Source organism: Pelophylax lessonae (genome assembly GCF_965119305.1).
Source record: "Pelophylax lessonae genome assembly, chromosome: 8".
NCBI classification, from domain to species: domain Eukaryota; kingdom Metazoa; phylum Chordata; class Amphibia; order Anura; family Ranidae; genus Pelophylax; species Pelophylax lessonae.
Genome location: NC_138775.1, coordinates 224,805,730 through 224,827,708, shown reverse-complemented (window position 1 = coordinate 224,827,708; position 21,979 = coordinate 224,805,730). Strand labels below are relative to the sequence as shown.

Below are 21,979 nucleotides of genomic sequence, written 5' to 3'. Positions count from 1 at the left end.
TGATGTATTGAAGTTTTTGGGATTTTTCTGCTGCATTTTATGTGACAGTAGTAACAGTTGGATTTACTTACATCAGTGTAGACATCAGTTCCCCAGACATTTCTTCCATTAACTGTGCAATCAGATGGACATTGGACTCTAGGGAATAAAAGACACTGGTTTGCACAGCATTTTTTCTAATGAATCTCTTTTCTTTTCTATATTACTATTACCCTGTTAGAGACACCAGTTAAATTAAGACAATACTCACAGTGTGATAGAATCTTGTAGCTCTCTAGCAGTGGTTGAACAGGTTGCTTGTACTGTAAAGAGAGGGAAAACATATCGGTTTACTTCACCAGAAAGTAATAATCATATTGATTTGGATTATAAACACTATAGTTGTCAGTTTTGCTACACAAGACCAGCGTTTGTGTTTTTACATTCCAATTGGAATATGTTATTGAATAGATATTGGTAGTGTACATTGCACATACTGTAGTCATTTGATAATGAATTATCTTTTTGAGCATGTTTCCATTACCTAACTCTGAATATTTATTATCATAGTTATGTATGATAATTGACAAGAAGCTACCTGGTGGTTTTTCGGTTGGTACTTTAGTAGGTTTAGGAGTTGGTGGTTTTGAGGAACCATGGAATACAAATGATCCAGACCAAGCTCCATAATTGTTTGTTGTGACTCCATTCCTTGTTGATCCAGTGTAACTCTGTTGTCCGGGTGTTTTTTCCACTTTCACCAATCCTCCATTATTACCCAGAATTCCAGCATGGATAGCTGCTTTGCAAATAGAGGAATCCTAAAAAAAAAATTATGTGTGATTACAGTTTCCTGATAAATTGTACTTTTTGTTGGTGCATTTTATATGGCAGTAGTAGCAGTTGGGTTAACTTACATCAGTGTAGACATCAGTTCCCCAGACACTTCTTCCATTAGCCGTGCAATCCGATGGACATTGGACTCTAGGGCACAGAAGACACTGGTTTGCACAGCTTTTTCTAATGATTCTCTTTTCTTTTCTATATTACAATTATCCACTTAGCAACACCAGTTAGATGAAGACAATACTCACAGTGCAATAGAATCTTGTATGTCTCTAGCGGTGGTTGAACAGGTTGCTTGTACTGGAAAAAGAGGGAAAACATTATATCGGTCTACTTGACCAGAAAGTAATAATCATATTGATTTGGATTATAAACACTCTAGTTGTCAGTTTTGCTACACCAGACTGTGTTTCTACATTGAGAGCACAGTTAGCTTTTGCTGCCAGTTGGAATATGTTATTGATTCAATTGCATTTAGCGGAAGCTCAATGTTAGATATTGGCTGTGTACATTACACATATTGTAGTCATTTGACAATGATCTATTTAAACACTTTGCCATTATCTAACTCTGAAGGACATATAGTATTGTTTATCATAGTTATGCATGATATTTGACAAGAGGCTACCTGGTGGTTTTTCGCTTGGTACTTTTGTAGGTTTAGGAGTCGGTGGTTTTGAGGAACCACGGAATACAAATGATCCAGACCAAGCTCCATAATTGCTTGTTGTGACTCCATTCCTTGTTGATCCAGTGTAACTTGGCTGTCCAGGTGTTTTTTCCACTTTCACCAATCCTCCATTATTACTCAGTATTCCAGCATGGATAGTCGCTTTGCATATGGAGGAATCCTAAAAAAAATATATATGATATGTGATTCCAGTTTTCAGATTTTCTGTACTTTTTTGTGGTGCATTTTACATGACAGTAATAGTAGGTGGATTAACTTACGTCAGTATATACATCAGTTCCCCAGACATTTCTGCCATCAACGGTGCAATCCGATGGACATTGTACTCTAGAGAACAGAAGCCACTGGTTTGCACAGCTTTTTCTAAAGAATCTCTTTACTTTTATTTATTACTATTATCCTGCTAGTGACACCAGTTAAATTAAGGCAATACTCACATTGCAATAGAATCTTGTAGTTCTCTAGCAGTGGTTGAACAGGTTGCTTGTACTGAAAAGAGAGGGAGAACGGTGTATCAGTTTACTTAACCAGAATGTAATGATCATTATGATTCAGAATAAAGACACTCCAGTTGCCAGTTTGCTTTGCTCTATGCTTAGAGCACAGTTACCTGTCGTTTCCAATTGGAATATGTTATTGGTAGAGATGGGCTGGACACCCCCTTGTTAGGTTTGCAGCAGATCCCCCCAACAGGGGAGAAGTTCGTCCCGAACCATTAAATTAATTGAAGTCTATCAGAGCCGAACACAAGAAATCAAAAGTCCCCATATTGAAGGTTTATATACAAGTAATTAACCATAAAAAGGTTATGGAGGTCTGGGTACTGCTCTGGGGGACATGTATCAATGCTAATTTTTTTTTTAAAATGATAGTTTTTAAAGAAGCAGCAATTTTAATGATGTTTAACCACTTAAGCCCGGAAGATTTGGCTGCTCAAAGACCAGGCCCTATGTTGCGATTCGGCACTGCCTGAATTTAACAGACAATTGCGCGGTCCTGCGAGGCTGTACCCAAACGAAATTGACGTCCTTTTTTTCCCACACATAGAGCTTTCTTTTGGTGGTATTTGATCACCTGTGCGATTTTTATTTTTTGCGCTATAAACAAAAAAATAGCGACAATTTTGAAAAAATAACAATATTTTTCACATTTTGTTTATATGAAATTCTCAAAAAAAAAAGTAAACATCTAAATTTTTTTTAACATTTTGGGCCAATTTGTTTTCTGTTACATATTTTTGGTTAAAAAAATCACAATAAGCGTATTTTGATTGGTTTGCGCAAAAGTTATTGCGTTTACAAACTATGGGAAAGATTTATGTCATTTTTATTGTTTTTTTTTTATCTAGTAATGGCGGCGATCTGCGGTTAAGTGTGTCCCTAGGGTCGTGATTTTAACTGTGGAGGGGCGTGGCTTGTGACGTAATCACAGAGACATACGATCCTACATAGCAGGATCGCACAGCCTCTGTGCTTACATCAGGGAGAATGACAGACGGCTGTGTTTACATCAGCCTTCTGTATTTCTCCCTCTGCAGCGGGAGATCGTGAGTGACGGGCGGCCATCGGAGCCGCCGGTCACTCACGCTAGCTCCCCAGGGAATGAGCAGGGGCGGGAGCACGGGGGCGCGCGCTTGCCCCCCACAGGCGGCTGAGCGAGTGACGTACCCCCTACGTAACTTTGCCCAGCAGCGGCTGCCTGCCGCAGTATATCTGCTGTGGGCGGTCGTTATGTAGTTAAAAAGAAACAATAAAAATGAAAAATCCTTTTTAATATAGTCCCTGGGGGTTCCCTTAGTCTGCCTATAAAATGGTGCATCTGTAGCATGCATACTGTAAAACATGCTGAAGTAAAAATGACATTTCTAAAGAAAAAAAAAAAAATCAAGTCACTAATAAGTTGCATTTGGCTACAAAAAAGCAAAACAAAAAAAAAAAAAACAAGGCGTGGTACTCCCCCCTCCCCCTTCCAGTCCATACCAGGTACCTTGAGACTTGTATGGATTTTAGGAGGAACCCATTGCCAAAAAAACAGTACATTGCACCCCTACTCATTCATTAACCACTTTACCTCCGCCCACAGTAATATTACTGCGGCAGAGTGGCTTCTTTATCGTCTGACGACGTAGTACTACGTCGTCAGACACTCCCCTTTCTCGGTCACAGCGGGAGTCAGGCCAGGGGAGGAGCAGCGGCGATCGCCGCTGCTCTTCCCCAATCGTCGGGGATCTAGTGTGGAGATCCGCCTGCTTGTGTAAACACAAGCGGGCGGATCTCCTAAGTGACAGTCAGGGTCAGATTGCAGGGTTCAGCATAGCTGAACCCTGGATCTGTCCTTGTGTCACATAGTCACCTCCCCCCACACACGTCAGTAAGCACCAGGCATACATTAACCCCTCCCCCTCCAATAAAATTAACCCCTTCCCTGCCAGTGTCATTTTTTACAGTAACAGTGCATATTTATAGCACTGATTACTGCAGTAATGTCACTGGTACCCCCAAAAGTGTCAAAAATGTCAGTCAAGGGTCCAATCTGTCCGCCGCAATGTCGCAGTCCCGCAAAAAAAATCGCAGATCGCCGCCATTACACGTTAAAAAAAAAAAAAAAAAAAAAATGACAGAAATCTTTCCCTTTGTTAGTAAACTTTTGCGCAAACCAATCAAAATACGCTTATTGTGATTTTTTTACCAAACATGGGTAGCAGAAAACAAATTGGCCAAAAATTAAAAAAAAAATTGGTTTTTACATCTTTTTTGGGGGGAATTTCATATAAAAAAATGTTAAAAATATTGTTATTTTTTCAAAATAAACGCTCTTTGTTTGTTTATAGCGCAAAAAGTAAAAATCACACAGGTGATCAAATACCACCAAAAGAAAGCTCTGTTTGTGGGAAAAAAAGGACGTAAATTTCGTTTGGGTACGGCGTCGCAAGACTGCGCAATTGTCAGTTAAAGTCACACAGCGCCGAATCGCAAAAAGTGGCCTGGACGTAAGACAGCAAAATTCTCCGGTGGTAAAGTGGTTAAAAACTATCAAAATAAATAAAAATACTACAAGGGTTTTTGACAAATCCTTTATTAAGAAAATAAGAAAACAATGACCCCTGATGTAGATCCATCATCATTTAAGATGCCCGCCACACCGCTGGACCCGGAAAAAAAAGAAGCTCCGCACTTGTGGAAGGCAGACTGCCGAATGCCTTCTCCACCTTCTGACAGTTCTTAAATAGGTAAGGGGCAGGGCCACCTAGTGATGACACCTGGTGGCCCCACCCCCCTCAATGCATGTTGGGTTTTTTTGGTGAATGAGTAAGGGTACAATTTACAGCCATAATCATTCACATTGTGGGGGGGGGGGGGGGGGCGGGATCAGGTGTGCGTAAGGCATATTGTTCAGTGTCAGGAATAAGTAATGCTCATAGTGCAAGGGTCAGTACTGAGTTACCCTCTGAAATCAAGAGTAAGTAACACAAAGAGTGCAGGAGTCAGGTGTAAGCAACAGAAAGAGTGCAGGAGTCAGGTGTAAGCAACAGAAAGAGTGCAGAGGTCAATAATAAGTAACACAAAGAGTTTAGAAGTCTGGAGTGGGTGTCACACAGAGTACAGGGGTTAGGATTAAGTAACACAAAAAGCAGGAGGCAGGACTAAGTAACACAAAGAGTGCAGATGTCAAGAGTAAGTCATGTAAAGAGTGCAAGTTTCAGGGGTAAGTCAGAGTGCAGGGCTCAATAATGCACAGATTGCAAAGACCAAGGGTAAGTAAAGCTAGAAAGTATTATATTTGTTATAAAAATTTTTAGTACGTGAAAATAATTACCAACAATAAATATCCCTATTTTTACTGCCAGAAAATGCTTTAAATTGATTGGATGCTACTGCCAACTCTGGGCGCTTGTTTCTGCAGCAAAAAAGATTCACCACTTGTTTTAAAAGCCAGGCTAGACTGTAAAGAATGTAACCAGATCTGTGATCACCATATTCTGGAGGTTGGATGTGTTAATCCAGCACATCAATCTTACCATTCTATGTCTTCTTGCCTAACAGGCAAGCACTGAGAACTTGCACTGCATTATAATTATTGTATCCCCAGTAAATTTACCAGCAGGGAAGTTCAACCCGCATTGCATAGTTGCAGCAGCCACTCCAATATGTCACTAAGGACTCTTGAGCCAATTGGGTATATGTGGCATACATGTATGTATGTAGCTGCTCTGCAAGACAGGAGGATTACCATTCCAAGAAGGAGCAATTGTGTCTGAAGGAGATATATCCGCTTTGGAGACTACTAGCAGTAAGAGTGGTACTGCAGAGGGATAGCTCTATTCGCCAGGAGGGAACACATCCGGACCTGGAGAGAGTCTTTTAAAGCGGAGTTCCACCCAAAAGTGGAACTTCCGCTTTAGGTATTCTAACCCCCTGACATGCCACATTTGGCATGTCATTTTTTTTTGGGGGGGGGGGGGGGGGGAGCGGGTACCTAGTTTTGACAGGTACCCGATCCCACTTACGCTCGGAGCGCCGCGGCGCCCTGAGCGGATTTTCTCCTCTCCCCCTCCCTCCCTGCAATCTTCTGGGACATGTCAGAGGTCCCAGAAGATTGCCGGCCAATCAAGATGCGCAGCGCGACTCGCGCATGCGCAGTGGGTACCCGGCTGTGAAGCCGCAAACTGTCAAAGCCGGGTGCCCACAGCAATGATGCCAGCGCAGAGGGAGAGGATCGAGGCTTCGGGTGGCCGCATCACTGGACCGTTGGACAGGTGAGTGAAATGGCTGGAACTCCGCTTTAAGCACGATTGGTCTTAATGCCGTATGGCATGTAGGACCCACATTTTATGGTGAGTTTTAAATTTATCTATTTTCCACGGTGAAGGGATACCTGGAAAGAAACAAAGAAGCACCTGCACTTTAATTAATTTGGACTGTTTTTTCACTTAGATGTCACATTTTGGTGGATGACACTTTATTATGGACTGTTTACTATATTTCATCAATTGTTTTGGTGCACATGAACTTTAGTTATTATTGATTCATTTTTTCAGATATTGTCATTTATCACATTACGGAGTACAATATCTATTTATATATATTTTTATTTAAATAATATCCACAGCAAGTTTTTTATATTGTGTTTTTATATTGTCATCTTTAATTCACTATTGTGGTTGATATACTTTAGTAAGCGCTATAGGTAATCACCTATCTCTGATTACTATATTTCATCGTTAGCACTAGCACTTTACTATAGCAGCTGCAATCTATTTATTCACTTTACCTATTTATTATATATTTTTACCACATTATCACTAGGTCCTCAAACACCTTTACAGGTCCCCTCATTTGGCGCGTGAAATATACCTTGTATATTTTTTCTAACACCTTATTAAAGTGTCCATGGTGACTTCAAGGTGTGAGTCAAGCCGTCACGCTTTCCTGCTTGAGTTTTACGAGGGATGCTTGCTTGCTGGGGACAGACACCTCAAAATGTGGACTGCCCCAGGCAAATTGGGATGAATAGTAGGCTTTGTGCAGTACAAATATTTGAGCCATTTCACTTTGCCTAACTCTGAGAGATACTTTTAATGTGGCAATGTGTGGTCTGTAAAAGGAAACTACCTGGTGGTTTCTGAGTGGGTACATTTGTAGGTTTAGGAGTCGGTGGTTTTGAGGAACCTTGGAATACAAATGATCCAGAATAAGCTCCATAACTGTTTGTTGTGACTCCATTCATTGCTGATCCACTGTAACTCTGTTGTCCAAGTGTTTTTTCCACTACCACCAGTCCTCCATTATTACCCAGAATTCCAACATGGATAGCTGCTTTGCATATGGAAGAGTCCTAGGATGAATTTATGGCAATTAGTAAAAGAGTAATGTTAGATTTTTCTACATTTTGAATGTAACTTAGTTTTCTATGAGAAAATTAGTAATACATATAACTTACAGATGTGTAGATATCAGTTCCCCAAACAGTCCCTCCGTTCACCTGGCACTCAGATGGACACTGAACACTTAGAAATACAAAACATTCCTTTTTAAAAATTGTATTCATTATATTATACTGTATAATTTTTCTATTTATTATTATTTTATTTACTTAGGCAAAGAAGTTCTTATGATAATACTTACATTGAAATAGATTCCGTCAGTTGTCCAGCAGTAGTTGAACAGGTTCCTAGTACTGGAAAACAATGGAAAAAATGATATCAGTTTTCTTGCCCAGGTAGTGATGAAGTCATGATAATCATACAGATTTTTATTGTAGCACTGGATTGCCTTCATATGAGCAACCTGCGATTTGTGCAAAGCTATTGTATGGATGCTGCACATTGTACAAATCTATTGTGCTTTGCAATGTCTGTTTCATTTCTTGGCTTGCCCTAGCATAGTGGACAAAGTGAGGCTGTGTTTTCTTCAACCATACAGTACAATTATGAGCAAGATAAGACACTGTTTTTTATCCACTGTCCCCCCATAAGATACTTAAAATGATCAGAGGCTCACTTTGTTTACAAACATAAAGTTTAACTCCAGGAGCTACAAATGTACAAAATACCCTTGGAGTGGGCCCAATCCCACACTGCAAGGAATAAATGCTTGTTAAGTCTAGGAGGTAGAAGTGACGGCTGTAATACTTACCTTATTTATCTTTATCCTGGCTGCCAACTCCTCTCTGGCGCTTCGGGCCATGGGCATCCCTGTCTTCTTTTAAAATGTAGGACTATTGATTCATTCAAAAAAATCTTTTATTAAAGCCTGAGCCTACTCTTCCCTTCCATTAGTGCATAATGCAAAGAGTGCAGGGGCCAGGGGTGCAAAACACACAAAAGGTCAGTAGCGTACAGATTGCAAAGGTCAAGAGTAAATATAGCTAGAAAGTAGTGCATTTGGCATTAACATTTTAAGTACCTAATAATAATTAACAGAAATAAATGTTCCTGTTTTTACTACCATGTTTTGATGCAGAGATAACCAGAATTTATTAAATAATAATCATAATCATAATAATAATAATAATAATAATAATAATAATAATAATAATATATAAATATAATAATAAATAATCAGAATTGGTAGTAGCAACCAATCAATTTACAGCTTTTCATTTGATTAGATGCTAATGCCAACCCTAGGTGCTTGTCTCCTCAGCAAAGAGGATTCAACACCTATTTTTAAAAGCCAGGCTGGACTGTGAGGAATGTAACTAGATCTGTGCTCACACTAATCTGGAGAAGTGGTAGGATGTGTTGACTATGGATGAGCTTCGAGTTTGAGTCGAACTCGTCAAATGACGAATAAATAGTTTTTTGGGAACTTCAAGTTCCTACATTATCATGGACTCTGACCTCAATGAATCACCTGCTGGCTGTAGGGGGATTTGAACCCTACAGCCATGTCATTGCAAGCCTGATATCCTACCATCTACACCACTGTTAAGCCTGCATAAGTCAAACACACTCTCCCTAACTTTTATCTCATCCACTGTGTGTAGGGTGAGATAGGAGTTAGTTAGTTAAGCAAGAAAGTGTGTTCGACCTAAGTGTGTTCGACCTAAGTGTGCTCGACGATGAAGTAGCTTGTAGAACACCAGCCTTGCTATTTTTGCGGTTGTGGGTTCGAATCCCTTGGTCAGCGAGTGATTTTTAAGTGGCATTCTATAGTTAATATATACATTGCTGGCAGGGAGAGAGATTTTTGCTTTTTACAGTTTGTTGAGATCAGATAGTGCAGTGTATACCAAAAAGTTATATATATATATATATATATATATATATATATATATATATATATATATACATACATATATAGGCACTTCAGTTTATATCAGTTTATGTCAGTATTGCTGACGTCAGTAATTTATTCACTGCACCTGAGCAGTGCATTGTGGGGTGGCTTGTGATGTCAGGTCACTATAAAAGAGCTGTCAAAATCAAAGCAGCTCAGAGCGCGGCAAGCGTCCGGAGAAGCAGGAGCTTCTTCTTCGGGCGGATAGGCGACTGATCATCGGGGGACACAATTTATTTATTTTTTAATAAAGGACTTTCCCAAAAAAAAGTATTTTGTCTTCATTTTTTTTTTTTTACTGCCCCCTGCCATTTTTTTTTAAATTTTGGCGTGCGGTTCCTCTTAAAATCTATACCAGACCCGAGGAGGGGGGGGAAGGGGGGGTACCAGATGCCGTTTATTTATTTATTTTTTTTTCATTTTTTTACCTGTATTGCCAAAAGCCGACAATACATTACAGCCGTGAGCAAGTTTAAATGACATTTATGACAATGAAATGTCAATATTGCTTCAGCAGGCTACAAACATTGCACAAATGCGCTACTTTACAGGCACATTAGGGGGGCCCACCAGGCATGATATTTAAAGGAATTTTTCATTTTTATTGTTTCACTTTAAGCATTATTAAAATCACTGCTCCTGTAAAAACAATTGTTTTAAAACATTTTTTTTTTTTGCATTGATTCATGTTCCCCAGGGCAGTACCCAGGTCCCCATACACTTTTTTGGGCCAATAACTTGCATTTAAACCTTTAAAAGTTGGACTTTTGATTTTTCATGTTCGTGTCCTATAGACTTTAATGGAGTTTGCATGTTCGCTAGAACATTTCTCCTGTTCGAGATGTTCTGTGCGAACCGAACAGAGGGATGTTCAGCTCATCACTAGTGTTGACCCAGATGCCTCTACTTCAGCACACAGAACTCAACATCCTGGGCTTTTGTTTAGTAGAGAAAGCACTGAGAACTGTAGATGATCTATCAACGCACTTTGATATTGGCTAACTCTGAGCGTTATATTATATTATTTACTGTGGCCATGTGTGGTCCATTATAGGGGACTACCTGGTGGTTTTTGAGTTGGTGGTTTTGAAGAACCACTGAATACAAATGACCCAGGCCAAGGTCCATAATTGCTTGTTGTAACCCCATTCCTTGCTAATCCACTGTAACTCTGTTGTCCAGGTGTTTTTTCCACTGTCACCAGTCCTCCATTATTACCCAGAATTCCAGCATGGATAGCTGCTTTGCATATTGAGGAATCCTAAGATAAACACGTAGTATTCAGTGCAAGATTCATTTTAGACTTTTATACATTATATATGTAATAGTACTAAGTATAACTTACATCTGTGTAGACATCAGTTCCCCAAACAGTTCCTCCGTTCACCTGGCACTCAGAAGGACACTGAACACTTAGAAATGCAAAACATTAAGATTTGTATTCATTATATTATGCTGATTATCATTTCTGTTTATTGTTAATTGAATTTAGTCAGAAAGAGAATTTTTTTTTAGATAAAACTTACATTGAAATTGATTCCTCAAGATTTCTGGCACTAGTTGAGCAGGATGCAGTTACTGCAAAGAGAAAACATTCGATCGGTTCTCTTACCCAGGTAGTGATGAAGTCATAATGACAACGAAGTGTTCTATTGTAGCACTGGATTGCCATTATACAGTATCTCGCAAAAGTGAGTACACCCCTCACATTTTTTGTAAATATTTTATTATATCTTTTCATGTGACAACACTGAAGAAATTACACTTTACTACAATGTAAAGTTGGGAGTGTACAGACTGTATAACAGTGTAAATTTGCTGTCCCCTTAAAATAACTCAACACACAACCATTAATGTCTAAACTGCCGGCAAAAAAAGTAAGTACACCCTAAGTGGTAATGTCCAAATTGGGCCCAAAGTGTCAATATTTTGTGTGGCCACCATTATTCTCCAGCACTGCCTTAACCCTCTTGGGCATGGAGTTCACCAGAGCTTCACAGGTTGCCACTGGAGTCCTCTTCCACTCCTCCATGATGATATCACAGAGCTGGTGGATGTTGGAGACCTTGCGCTCCTCCACCTTCCGTTTGAGAATGCCCACAGATGCTTGGCCAGTCTATCACCTCTACCCTTAGTTTCTTTAGAAAGGCAGAGGTCTTCTTGGAGGTGTGTTTGGGGTCGTTATTGTAGCACCCTCCTAGATGGGTGCTAGTTAGGGAGGAAAGTTTGCTCTGCCTGCTTAACAGGGGAGCAGCAGGTAAACCATAGTCTGCTCCATCTGCTTATTAGGGGAGCCTGATTGTTAGTTAGGCCTGTTCCATGTGTCCATGTGTGATTCATCTGGCCTGAGGGAGTGTCCCCACTGTATCCAATAGGGGAGCCTGTTGGACAGTGGAGGAAACCCAGCCAGCGACACACAGGCTTTTGTAACTATCCCAGTGGGCTGGCAAAAACAGTGGTGCATCCTGGGATATGTTGTAAAAGCCAAGGGCACATGTGACAGGGTATCTTTGGGCAGGAAGCCAGGTCCCAGGAGGAGGGTGATGGCTGTCTCTCCTCCTGTCTGTATGGAAGGTGGTCACAGGCGGTCAACTTAGTGAGCCAGAAGTGCGGTGCTGAGCCAGGAGGTCCAGTGGATGCTGATGGATGGAGTTGAAGACAGAGCAACCTTGGGAAAAACAGTGCCAGGAAGCTTGCCAGGGGTCTGCCCACGAAAGGGACCACTCCAGTGGAGAGTCAGTGGACAGGGGCTAGCATGCACAGCAAGTGAGAAAGGGGGTGCCAAGTTAGGACCCTGAAGAGAAACGAAATCAGGATCATATCCATTATCTTCACTTCAGTGGCAAGGTGAAGCAGCGGCCTTGCCGCACACACTACAGTCAGTTGTCCTCAGAATTGTGCATAGTTCATAATTGGAGTATCCCACTCATCCCTTCTCCCATCCCAGTTCTAAATCAAACACAAAAAAACAAATCCCCTAGATCTTTCATTGTCTGAGCCAAGTGAAGGGAGGGGATCATGCTCTGCTTTGGTATGTCACAGTACATGTTGGCATTCCTGGTTCCCTCAATGAACTGTAGCTCCCAAGTGCTGGCAGCACTGATGCAACCCCAGACCATGACACTCCCACCACCATGCTTGACTGTACGCAAGAGCACTTGTCTTTGTACTCATCACCTGGTTCCGCCACACACGCTTGCACCATCTGAACCAAATACGTTTATCCTGGTCTCATCAGACCACAGGACATGGTTCCAGTAATCCATGTCCTTAGTCTGCTTGTCTTAAGCAAACTGTTTGTGAGCTTTCCTGTGCATCATCTTTACAAGAGGCTTCCTTCTAGGAGGGCAGCCATGCAGACCAATTTGATGCAGTGTGTGATGTATGATCTGAGCACTGGCAGGCTGACCCCCCACCCCTTCAACCTCTGCAGCAATGCTGGCAACACTCATACGTCTATTTCCCAAAAACAACCTCTGCATATGACGCTAAGCACAGGCACTAAACTTCTTTGAAAACAAACAGAAGGCGCCTCTAAGTGCAGAGAACTAAAGACTTTTATTGCCAAAGGATAAAAATGCACTTGCTAGCATTAAAATAAACCAGGCTCATCATAGGATGTGGCAAGGAATCCAGTGACAGGTGGTCCCAGGGTTGTTCCAATGTGCAGCTTGATGGTGGAGATCTAAACCCACTAGCAGATGTGGGCTGCAGGAGAGAGAACCAGGACTGACGGCCGTGCTGCCGGGACCAGCGCGGAACACAAATGCCAGGAAGTGATGTCAAAAGGGCGGTACGCGTATCAGAGCATCGATTGGATCCTTTTTCATACCAATTAATGAAGAAGGAGCCAATCGATGCTCCGATATGCATACCGCCCCTTTGACATCCCTTCCTGGCATTTGTGTTCCATGCTGGTCCCGGCAGCGCGGCCGTCCTTCCTGGTTCTTTCTCCTATGGCCCCCCTCTGCTGGTCAGTTGGGATCTCCACCATCAACCTGCATCAACCTGCATATTGGACCACCTGTCACTGGATTTCTTGCAACATCCTATAATGAACCTGGTATATTTTAATGCTAGTAAGTGCATTTTTATCCTTTTGCAATGAAAGTCTTTTGTTTTCTGCACATAGAGGCAGCTTCTGTTTGTTTTCTTTGTACCAGAGTTTGCTTCCCTCTTGAAGTTGCTGCCCTAGTGCTGCTGAGACACCTGCTTGCCTGTTCTGTATGTCCATTGCGGACATCGCCTCTGGCCAGAATCCACTATCCATCTCCTCATCTTACTCAACTTCTTTGGTTGACCATGGCGAGGCCTGTTCTGTGTGGAACCTGTCCTGTTAAACCGCTGTATGGTCTTGGCCACTGTGCTGCAGCTCAGTTTCAGGGTCTGGCAATATTCTTATACCCTAGGCCATTTTATGTAGAGCAACAATTCTTTTTTTCAGATCCTCAGAGAGTTCTTTGCCATGAGGTGCCATGTTGAACTTTCAGAGACCAGTATGAGAGAGTGAGAGCAATAACACAAAATTTAACACACCTGCTCCCAATTCACACCTGAGACCTTGTAAAACTAACGAGTCACATGACACTGGGGAGGGAAAATGGCTAATTGGGCCCAATTTGGACATTTTCACTTAGGGGTGTACTCACTTTTGTTGTCAGCAGATTAGACAATATTGGCTGTGTGTTGAGTTATTTTGAGGAGACAGCGAATTTACACTTTTTGCAAGCTGTACACTCACTACTTTGCATTGTAGCAAAGTGTCATTTCTTCAGTAATGTCACATGAAAAGATATAATAACATGTTTACAAAAATGTGAGAGTATCTCACTTTTGTGAGATACTGTATAAGCCAACAGTAGTTACTCTGAACAAGCATTAGGATTGCATTACTGGTGTTTAGTTCCCTGAGTGATTAAAGGTTGGTATGGATACTGTGATTACCTAATTGTTTTTTTGTCTTGACCTATCCATGATTGACACAAAGAAGAGTTGATTTACTAGAAGAGGTACATTTTCCACATAGTCAGGTTAATTTTCCCTTTGCATAGTGAATAAAGTGAAGCCTTGGGTTCTTCAACCATACAATTATGTGCAAGGAAAAACCTCGTTTTTTTAAATTCCCTGTCTGCCATAAGGTATTTAAAATGATCACAGGTACACATTATTTACAAACTTAAAAGCTGAACTTCAGGAACTACAAATACTGAAAAACCCTTGCAGTGGGCCCAGTGCCACACTGTAAAGGATTCATTGCTTGTTAAGTCTAGAAAATAGAGGAGAAAGCTGTATTAATTATCATTATCCTCATTCTCATTGCTGCCGACTACTCTCTGATACTCCAGGCTACGGGCAGGCTTCACTGTCTTCATGTACAATGTAGGACTATTGGTTCATTTTAAAATCTTCTAAAGAAAACCTGAGCCTACTCTCCTCTGGTACAAAAATGCATAATGCAAAGAGTGCAGGGGCCAGGAGTACATGAAGCACAGAGTGTAGAGTTGAGGAGTGCGCAAGGCATATAGTGCCACTGTCAGGAGTAGGAAACACTCATAGTGCATGGGTCAGTAATAAGTTACCCTCAGAAAGCAGTGGTCAGGAGTTAACGAACACAGAGGGTGCAGGTGTCAGGAGTAAGTAATGCAAAGTGTTTAGATGTCCAGAGTAGGTATCGCACAGAGTACAGGGGTAAGGAATAGTAATACAAAGTGCAGGAGTCAGAACTAAATAACGCAAAGAGTGCATGTCAGTGAACGTGGACTGTCCCTGGCAAAAAGGGACAAATGGTAACCTTGGGTACAGTACCTCATACATAGTCATTTCACTGTAAATTATTTAATTGAGCACCTTGACATTGTCTAACTCTGAGAGACATATAATATTATTTACTGTGGTCTAGGATAGGAGACTACCTGGTGGTTTCTGAGTGGGTACATTTGTAGGTTTAGGAGTCGGTGGTTTTGTGGAACCTTGGAATACAAATGATCCAGAATAAGCTCCATAACTGTTTGTTGTGACTCCATTCCTTGCTGATCCACTGTAACTCTGTTGTCCAGGTGTTTTTTCCACTGCCACCAGTCCTCCATTATTACCCAGAATTCCAGCATGGACAGCTGCTTTGCATATGGAAGAATCCTAGGATAAATTTATGGCAATCAGTAAAAGAGTTATGTTAGATTTTTCTACATTATGAAAGTAATGACTTGGTTTTCTATGAGAAATTATAGATTAGTAATTATTATAACTTACATCTGTGTAGACATCAGTTCCCCAAACAGTTCCTCCGTTCACCTGGCACTCAGATGGACACTGAACACTTGAAAATACGAAACATTCCTTTTAAAATCTTTTATTTATTATGTTATACTGTGTATTTTTCCTATTTATTGTTAATTTTATTTACTTAGGCAAAGAAGTTATGTTAAGATAAAACTTACATTGAAATAGATTCCTTCAGTTGTCCAGCAGTAGTTGAACAGGTTCCTAGTACTGGAAAAAAATGGAAAACATTGTATCAGTTTTCCTGCCCAGGTAGTGATGAAGTCATGATGATCATCCAGGGTTTTATTTTAGCACTGGACTGCCTTCATATGAGCAAACTGTAGTTCCCACGAACAAGCAATGGGATTTTATTACTGGTGCTGCTAAGTTCTCTGAATGCTTAATAGTTGATATGGCTACTGAGATTTGTGCAAAGCTATTGTATGGATGTTGTACATTATACAAATCTATTCTGCTCTGCGATGTCTGTTTAATTTTTTGGCTTGCCCTCGCATAGTGAATAAACTGCGGCTGTGTTTTCTTCAACTATACAATCATGAGCAAGCTAAGACATTATTTTTTATTCCCTGTCTGCCATAAGATATTCAAAATCATCACAGGCTCACTTTGCTAGCAAACTTAAAGCGGAACTCCAGGAACTACCAATATACAAAATAACTTGCAGTGGGCCCAATCCCACACTGCAAGGATTAATTACTTGTTATAGAAGAGATGGCTGTAATACTTATCTTATTTTTCTTTCTCCTGGCTGCCAACTCCCCTCTGATGCTCTGGGTAGTGATGGACGAACATCGGCCAGGGCGGCTCGCGAACGCCAGCCGAAAATTTTCTCAAAAGTCCGCGAACAGCGAGTTTGCGGCGGGCCCCATTGACTTTAATGGGAGGCGAGCTTTAAAAACCTTTAGGTCATATTTGCAGCCACAAAATACTTACTAGCTGTGCACAAATAGTCCCAGCACATGGACAATGTCTTAACAGAAGTATTGCAATTGGAAAAGTTGCCCTAAATTTTTTTTTTTTACAGCAAAGTCAGCCAGAACTGACAGCAGCCGGTAAATACATGTCAAATACATATAGGGTCCATTCACACATCTGTAAAATGGGTCCGCATCCATTCCACAATTTGGCGGAACCTTTACAGACCCATTGATTTTCAATTCCAGTCTGAAAAAATAGGCATTCACTGGATAAAGAAGTGTCGGCCAGTACAGGCCCCAAAAATTAGCCCACATGTGTTTACCTGACAGCTAAGAACATTGTATTCTGTGGCTGAAGGTACATTAGGCATTCACAGAATACAGAAGTAAGTGTCGGCCATGAAAGGCCCCAAAAATGAGTCCACATGCGTTTACCTGACAGCTAAGAATGTAGTATTTGATGGCTGGAGATACATTAGGCATTCACAGGATACAGAAGTGTCGGCCACTATAGGCCCCAAAAATTGGCCCACATGGGTTTACCTGACAGCTAAGAACGTAGTATTCGGTGGCTGGAGGTACATTAGGCATTCACAGGATACAGAAGTAAGTGTCGGCTAGTACAGGCCCCAAAAATTAGCCCACATGGGTTTACCTGACAGCTAAGAACGTAGTATTCGGTGGCTGGAGGTACATCAGGCATTCACAGGATACAGAAGTAAGTGTCGGCCACTATAGCCCCCAAAAATTAGCCCACATGGGTTTACCTGACAGCTAAGAACATTGTATTCTGTGGCTGAAGGTACATTAGGCATTCACAGGATACAGAAGTAAGTGTCGGCCATGAAAGGCCCCAAAAATTAGCCCACATGGGTTTACCTGACAGCTAAGAACGTAGTATTTGATGGCTGGAGATACATTAGGCATTCACAGGATACAGAAGTAAGTGTCGGCTAGTATAGGCCCCAAAAATTAGCCCACATGGGTTTACCTGACAGCTAAAAACGTAGTATTCGGTTGCTGGAGGTACATTAGGCATTCACAGGATACAGAAGAAAGTTTCGGCCACTATAGGCCCCAAAAATTAGCCCACATGGGTTTACCTGACAGCTAAGAACGTAGTATTCGGTGGCTGGAGGTACATTAGGCATTCACAGCATACAGAAGTAAGTGTCGGCCATGAAAGGCCCCAAAAATTAGCCCACATGGGTTTACCTGACAGCTAAGAACATAGTATTTGATGGCTGGAGATACATTAGGCATTCACAGGATACAGAAGTGTCGGCCACTATAGGCCCCAAAAATTAGCCCACATGGGTTTACCTGACAGCTAAGAATGTAGTATTCGGTGGCTGGAGGTACATTAGGCATTCACAGGATACAGAAGTAAGTGTCGGCCACTATAGGCCCCAAAATTTAGCCCACATGCGTTTACCTGACAGCTAAGAACGTAGTATTCTGTGGCTGAAGGTACATTAGGCATTCACAGGATACAGAAGTAAGTGTCGGCCACTATAGGCCCCAAAAATTAGCCCACATGGGTTTACCTGACAGCTAAGAACGTAGTATTCGCTGGCTGGAGGTACATTAGGCATTCACAGGATACAGAAGTAAGCGTTGGCCACTATAGGCCCCAAAAATTAGCCCACATGCGTTTACCTGACAGCTAAGAATGTAGTATTTCATGGCTGGAGATACATTAGGCATTCACAGGATACAGAAGTAAGTATCGGCCACTATAGGCCCCAAAAATGAGCCCACATGCGTTTACCTGACAGCTAAGAACGTAGTATTCTGTGGCTGAAGGTACATTAGGCATTCACAGGATACAAAAGTAAGTGTCGGCCACTATAGCCCCCAAAAAATAGCCCACATGCGTTTACCTAACAGTTAAGAATGTAGTATTCTGTGGCTGAAGGTACATTAGGCATTCACAGGATACAGAAGTAAGAGTCGGCCATGAAAGGCCCCCAAAATTTGGCATTCCATGGACATGAAATGCCTTTTATGCCGCTGTATTTAGCAAAGACAAGGACCAGGAATTGTTGTGGGTGGATGGCGGTCTGGTGGATATTTGTAGCCTGTCATGAGGAATTTCAATGAAACATGGTTTACTGGTCAGATGTGTTGAATTCCTCAGAGATCCATGCCTCATTCATTTTTATAAATGTGAGGTAGTCTACACTGTCATGAGCTAGGCGAGTGCGCTTATCGGTCACAATCCCCCCTGCTGCGCTGAACATCCTTTCGGACAGGACACTGGACGGGGGGCAAGCCAACTGTTCCATTGCAAATTGTGCAAGCTCTGGCCAGAGGTCAAGCCTGCCCACCCAGTAGTCCAGGGGTTCATCACTCCTCAGAGCATCCACATCGCCGTTAACCCGATGTAGTCGGACACCTGTGGGTCTAGGCGTTCCCTGATGCTGGATCCGGAGTACAGCTGTCTATGGGTCGGCTGAAAGAAGGATCTCATATCTGAACTGACCAAGACATCTTCAAACCGCCCTCTTCTTGCAGGCGCTGTTGGATTGCTACCCGCAAGTGTCTCTCTGTGACTGGAAATTCCTCTGCCAGCGCACGCAAAAGCAGAATGCAGCATTTCTCACAGCAAGGCCTGGAAGTGCTGCATTCTGACCGCCCTCTGTGATGCTGGTAACATTTCCGCCATTTTTTGTTTGTACCAGGGGTCTAAGTACGTTGCCACCCAGTACTGGTCCTTGGCCTTTATGCTTTTTATACGGGGGTCCCCCTTAAAACACTGGAGCATGAATGCCCGCATTTGCACTAAACTGGAAGCAGTGTAGTGGCCTGCTTCCAGCTCATCATCCAAGATAATGTCGTCCTCGTTCTCCTCCCCCATCCATGGATAACACCAGGGATCCCAGAAAGGTTTAAAGCATGCTCTTCTTGCTCCTCCTCATCCCCTTTGTCACCATCCTAATCTGACTCCTCTTCAGACTCCTGTTGTTGACTTGTCTCAGATGGAGTAGCACCCACTGGGAATTCATCCAACATTGCGACTTCCTCATCTTCCTGTTCCTCGACGGCTTGATCAATGACACAACGCAATGCACGCTCCAGAAAGAAGGAGTAAGGTATGATGTCACTGATGGCGCCCTGGCCGTGACTGACCAGTTTGGTGATCTCATCAAATGGCTGCAGAAGTCTGCATGCTTCCCGCATGAGCAGCCACTGGCGAGGTAAAAAAAACCTAAGCTCCCCAGAACCTGTCCTGCCGCACATTTCGTACAGGTAGTCATTAACTGCACATTTCTGCTGGAGCAGCCTATCATGCATATGAAACGTTGAGTTCCATTGCGTCGGGCAGTCACAAATAAGACATCTGACGGGCAGGTTATGTCGCCGCTGAATGTCAGCAAGACGAGCCATGGCTGTGTAAGATCTTCTGAAATGGCCCGAGGTTTTCCTGGCCTGCCGCATGATGTCCTGGACCCCAGGGTATTTGGCAACGAATCACTGCACGACCAAGTTCAGGACGTGTGCCATGCATGGCACGTGTGTTATTTTGCCCTGTTTCAGCGCGCTCATCAGATTGGCACCGTTGTCGCACACCACTTTACCAACTGTCAAATTGAGCGGTGTCAGCCACTGATCTGCCTATGAACGCAAAGCTGAAAGGAGTGCACGACCAGTGTGGCTCTTGGCTTCCAGGCACAACAGACGCAGCACAGAATGGCAACGTCTCACCTGGCATGTGGAAAGAGACGGTAGCAGTGGAAAAGGAGGAGTCAGCCGAGGAGGAGAGGGAGGATGGAGGAGGAGGAGGAGGAGGAGAAGAAGAGGCAGGCCTGCATGCAATCCGTGGAAGTACAACCAAATCTACACTGGTGCCACGGGTTACATGCTTGACGGCCGTCAGAGGGTTCACCCAGTGGGCAGTAAAAGTGACGGGTTTATCACACAAGTTCTACAAATAATTGGCCAGTAACTGTTATCACTGCGTGTAGCACAGTTAACACATCAAAAGAGGCCAAATTTTTGCAGGACTAAAAAACAATCTTAGAAAAGTATACTGTTAAATAACACCCCACTTCAATATGTGGTATTGGGGGGCCACTGGTTTATCACACCAGTTGTTAAAAACATTGGCCAGTGAGTTTGGCACTGTGTGTATCAGACTTAACACAGCAAAAGAGGCAATATTGTTGCAGGACACAAATACACTTAGGAAAGTATACTCAGATAACACCCCACTTGGTATTGGGGGGGCCACTGGTCTATCACACCAGTTGTTTAGCAAAGCCTTTTGCAGTGGACTTAACGCTTACAACAAGAACAGGCGTTAACTTGTCACTGAGGCTTTATCAACTGTGCGATGTGAAAATCACCTGCAAAACGCACACTGTTATGCGACCCAAAGTTGTCGCTAAAAAAAGCACATGTGTGTGACGCAGAGTAGCAAAACCTTTTGCAGTGGACTTAACGCTTACAAAAAGAACAGGCGTTAACTTGTCACTGAGGCTTTATCAACTGTGCGATGTGAAAATCACCTGCAAGACGCACACTGCTATGCGACCCAAAGTTGTCGATAAATACAGCAGATGTGTGTATCGCTGAAATGTATTTTGCACAATAGCTGACTAGCAAGCACGTACACACGCAGTGCAACGTGCTCACTAGACGGAACCCTGACACTTAAAACTATCCCTACAAAAACTAGATTATTGAATCTAACTATAGTGGCATATAGTACCCTAACTACACTGCATATCCCTTTCCTCACACTAAAAGAACAGCTCCATACAGCAGAAGATAATGTCTAACTGACACTGTCCCATTACATTTTTTTCTAACTCAAACAGCACAATCAGCTTCTCAGGCCTTTGCAAATTTGCGACGCATGGCAAACATCATGCTTCAGAGCCAGCGAAAGGACCCCAGAATCAAGGCCATTAAAGAGACTGACCACTATTGGTTGGCCACCCTACTTGACCACCAGTACAAGTCAAAAGTCTCTGAGCTTTTCCCATCCACCCAGAGAGTCCACAGGATCAAATCCATTGAGGACAGTCTCAAGAGGATTCTGGTGAACACGTTCCCAGACTCCTGTAGGGTGCAGGGGCGGGGACAACCTACCATGGACTCTACTGCGGGTCACGAGAGGAGCGTGCGGTGACGGATGCCTTTCGGCCTTTTTTTAGTCCTCACCGCCCATGCCTCTCAGCTGCCACATAGCATCGACAGCGTCTGCATCACATGGTGAACGATTACGTCAGGGCACAAAGTGACACAGAGGGCTTTTCATGTGACGAATCCGATCCACTGGCATACTGGGTCTTAAGATTAGACCACTGGCCAGAACTGGCCCAGTATGCCATGGAGTTGTTGGCCTGCCCTGCTTCCAGTTTCCTATCGGAACGGGCATTCAGCGCAGCAGGAGGATTCGTCACAGACCATCGAAAGAGACTCTCCACAGACTCAGTCGACCGTTTGACATTCATTAAAATGAATCAGTCTTGGAT

General features: G+C 42.6%; 1 protein-coding gene across 1 annotated transcript in view; it reads right to left on the bottom strand.

The window, feature by feature from the left end:
- LOC309561660 (uncharacterized protein) overlaps positions 1–21,979 on the bottom strand; it is a gene marked incomplete at its 5' end in the record, with an annotated part of 47,811 nt that overhangs the window by 3,470 nt on the left and 22,362 nt on the right. Inside the window, 17 exons of the mRNA XM_082265653.1 lie at positions 72–138; positions 251–302; positions 578–800; positions 897–963; positions 1,074–1,125; positions 1,454–1,676; positions 1,777–1,843; positions 1,954–2,005; positions 7,129–7,351; positions 7,457–7,523; positions 7,642–7,693; positions 10,360–10,558; positions 10,643–10,709; positions 10,824–10,875; positions 15,210–15,432; positions 15,547–15,613; positions 15,735–15,786. Coding sequence (XP_082121779.1) covers positions 72–138; positions 251–302; positions 578–800; positions 897–963; positions 1,074–1,125; positions 1,454–1,676; positions 1,777–1,843; positions 1,954–2,005; positions 7,129–7,351; positions 7,457–7,523; positions 7,642–7,693; positions 10,360–10,558; positions 10,643–10,709; positions 10,824–10,875; positions 15,210–15,432; positions 15,547–15,613; positions 15,735–15,786 — 1,805 coding nt within the window. The remainder of the gene's footprint in view (positions 1–71; positions 139–250; positions 303–577; positions 801–896; positions 964–1,073; positions 1,126–1,453; positions 1,677–1,776; positions 1,844–1,953; positions 2,006–7,128; positions 7,352–7,456; positions 7,524–7,641; positions 7,694–10,359; positions 10,559–10,642; positions 10,710–10,823; positions 10,876–15,209; positions 15,433–15,546; positions 15,614–15,734; positions 15,787–21,979) is intronic.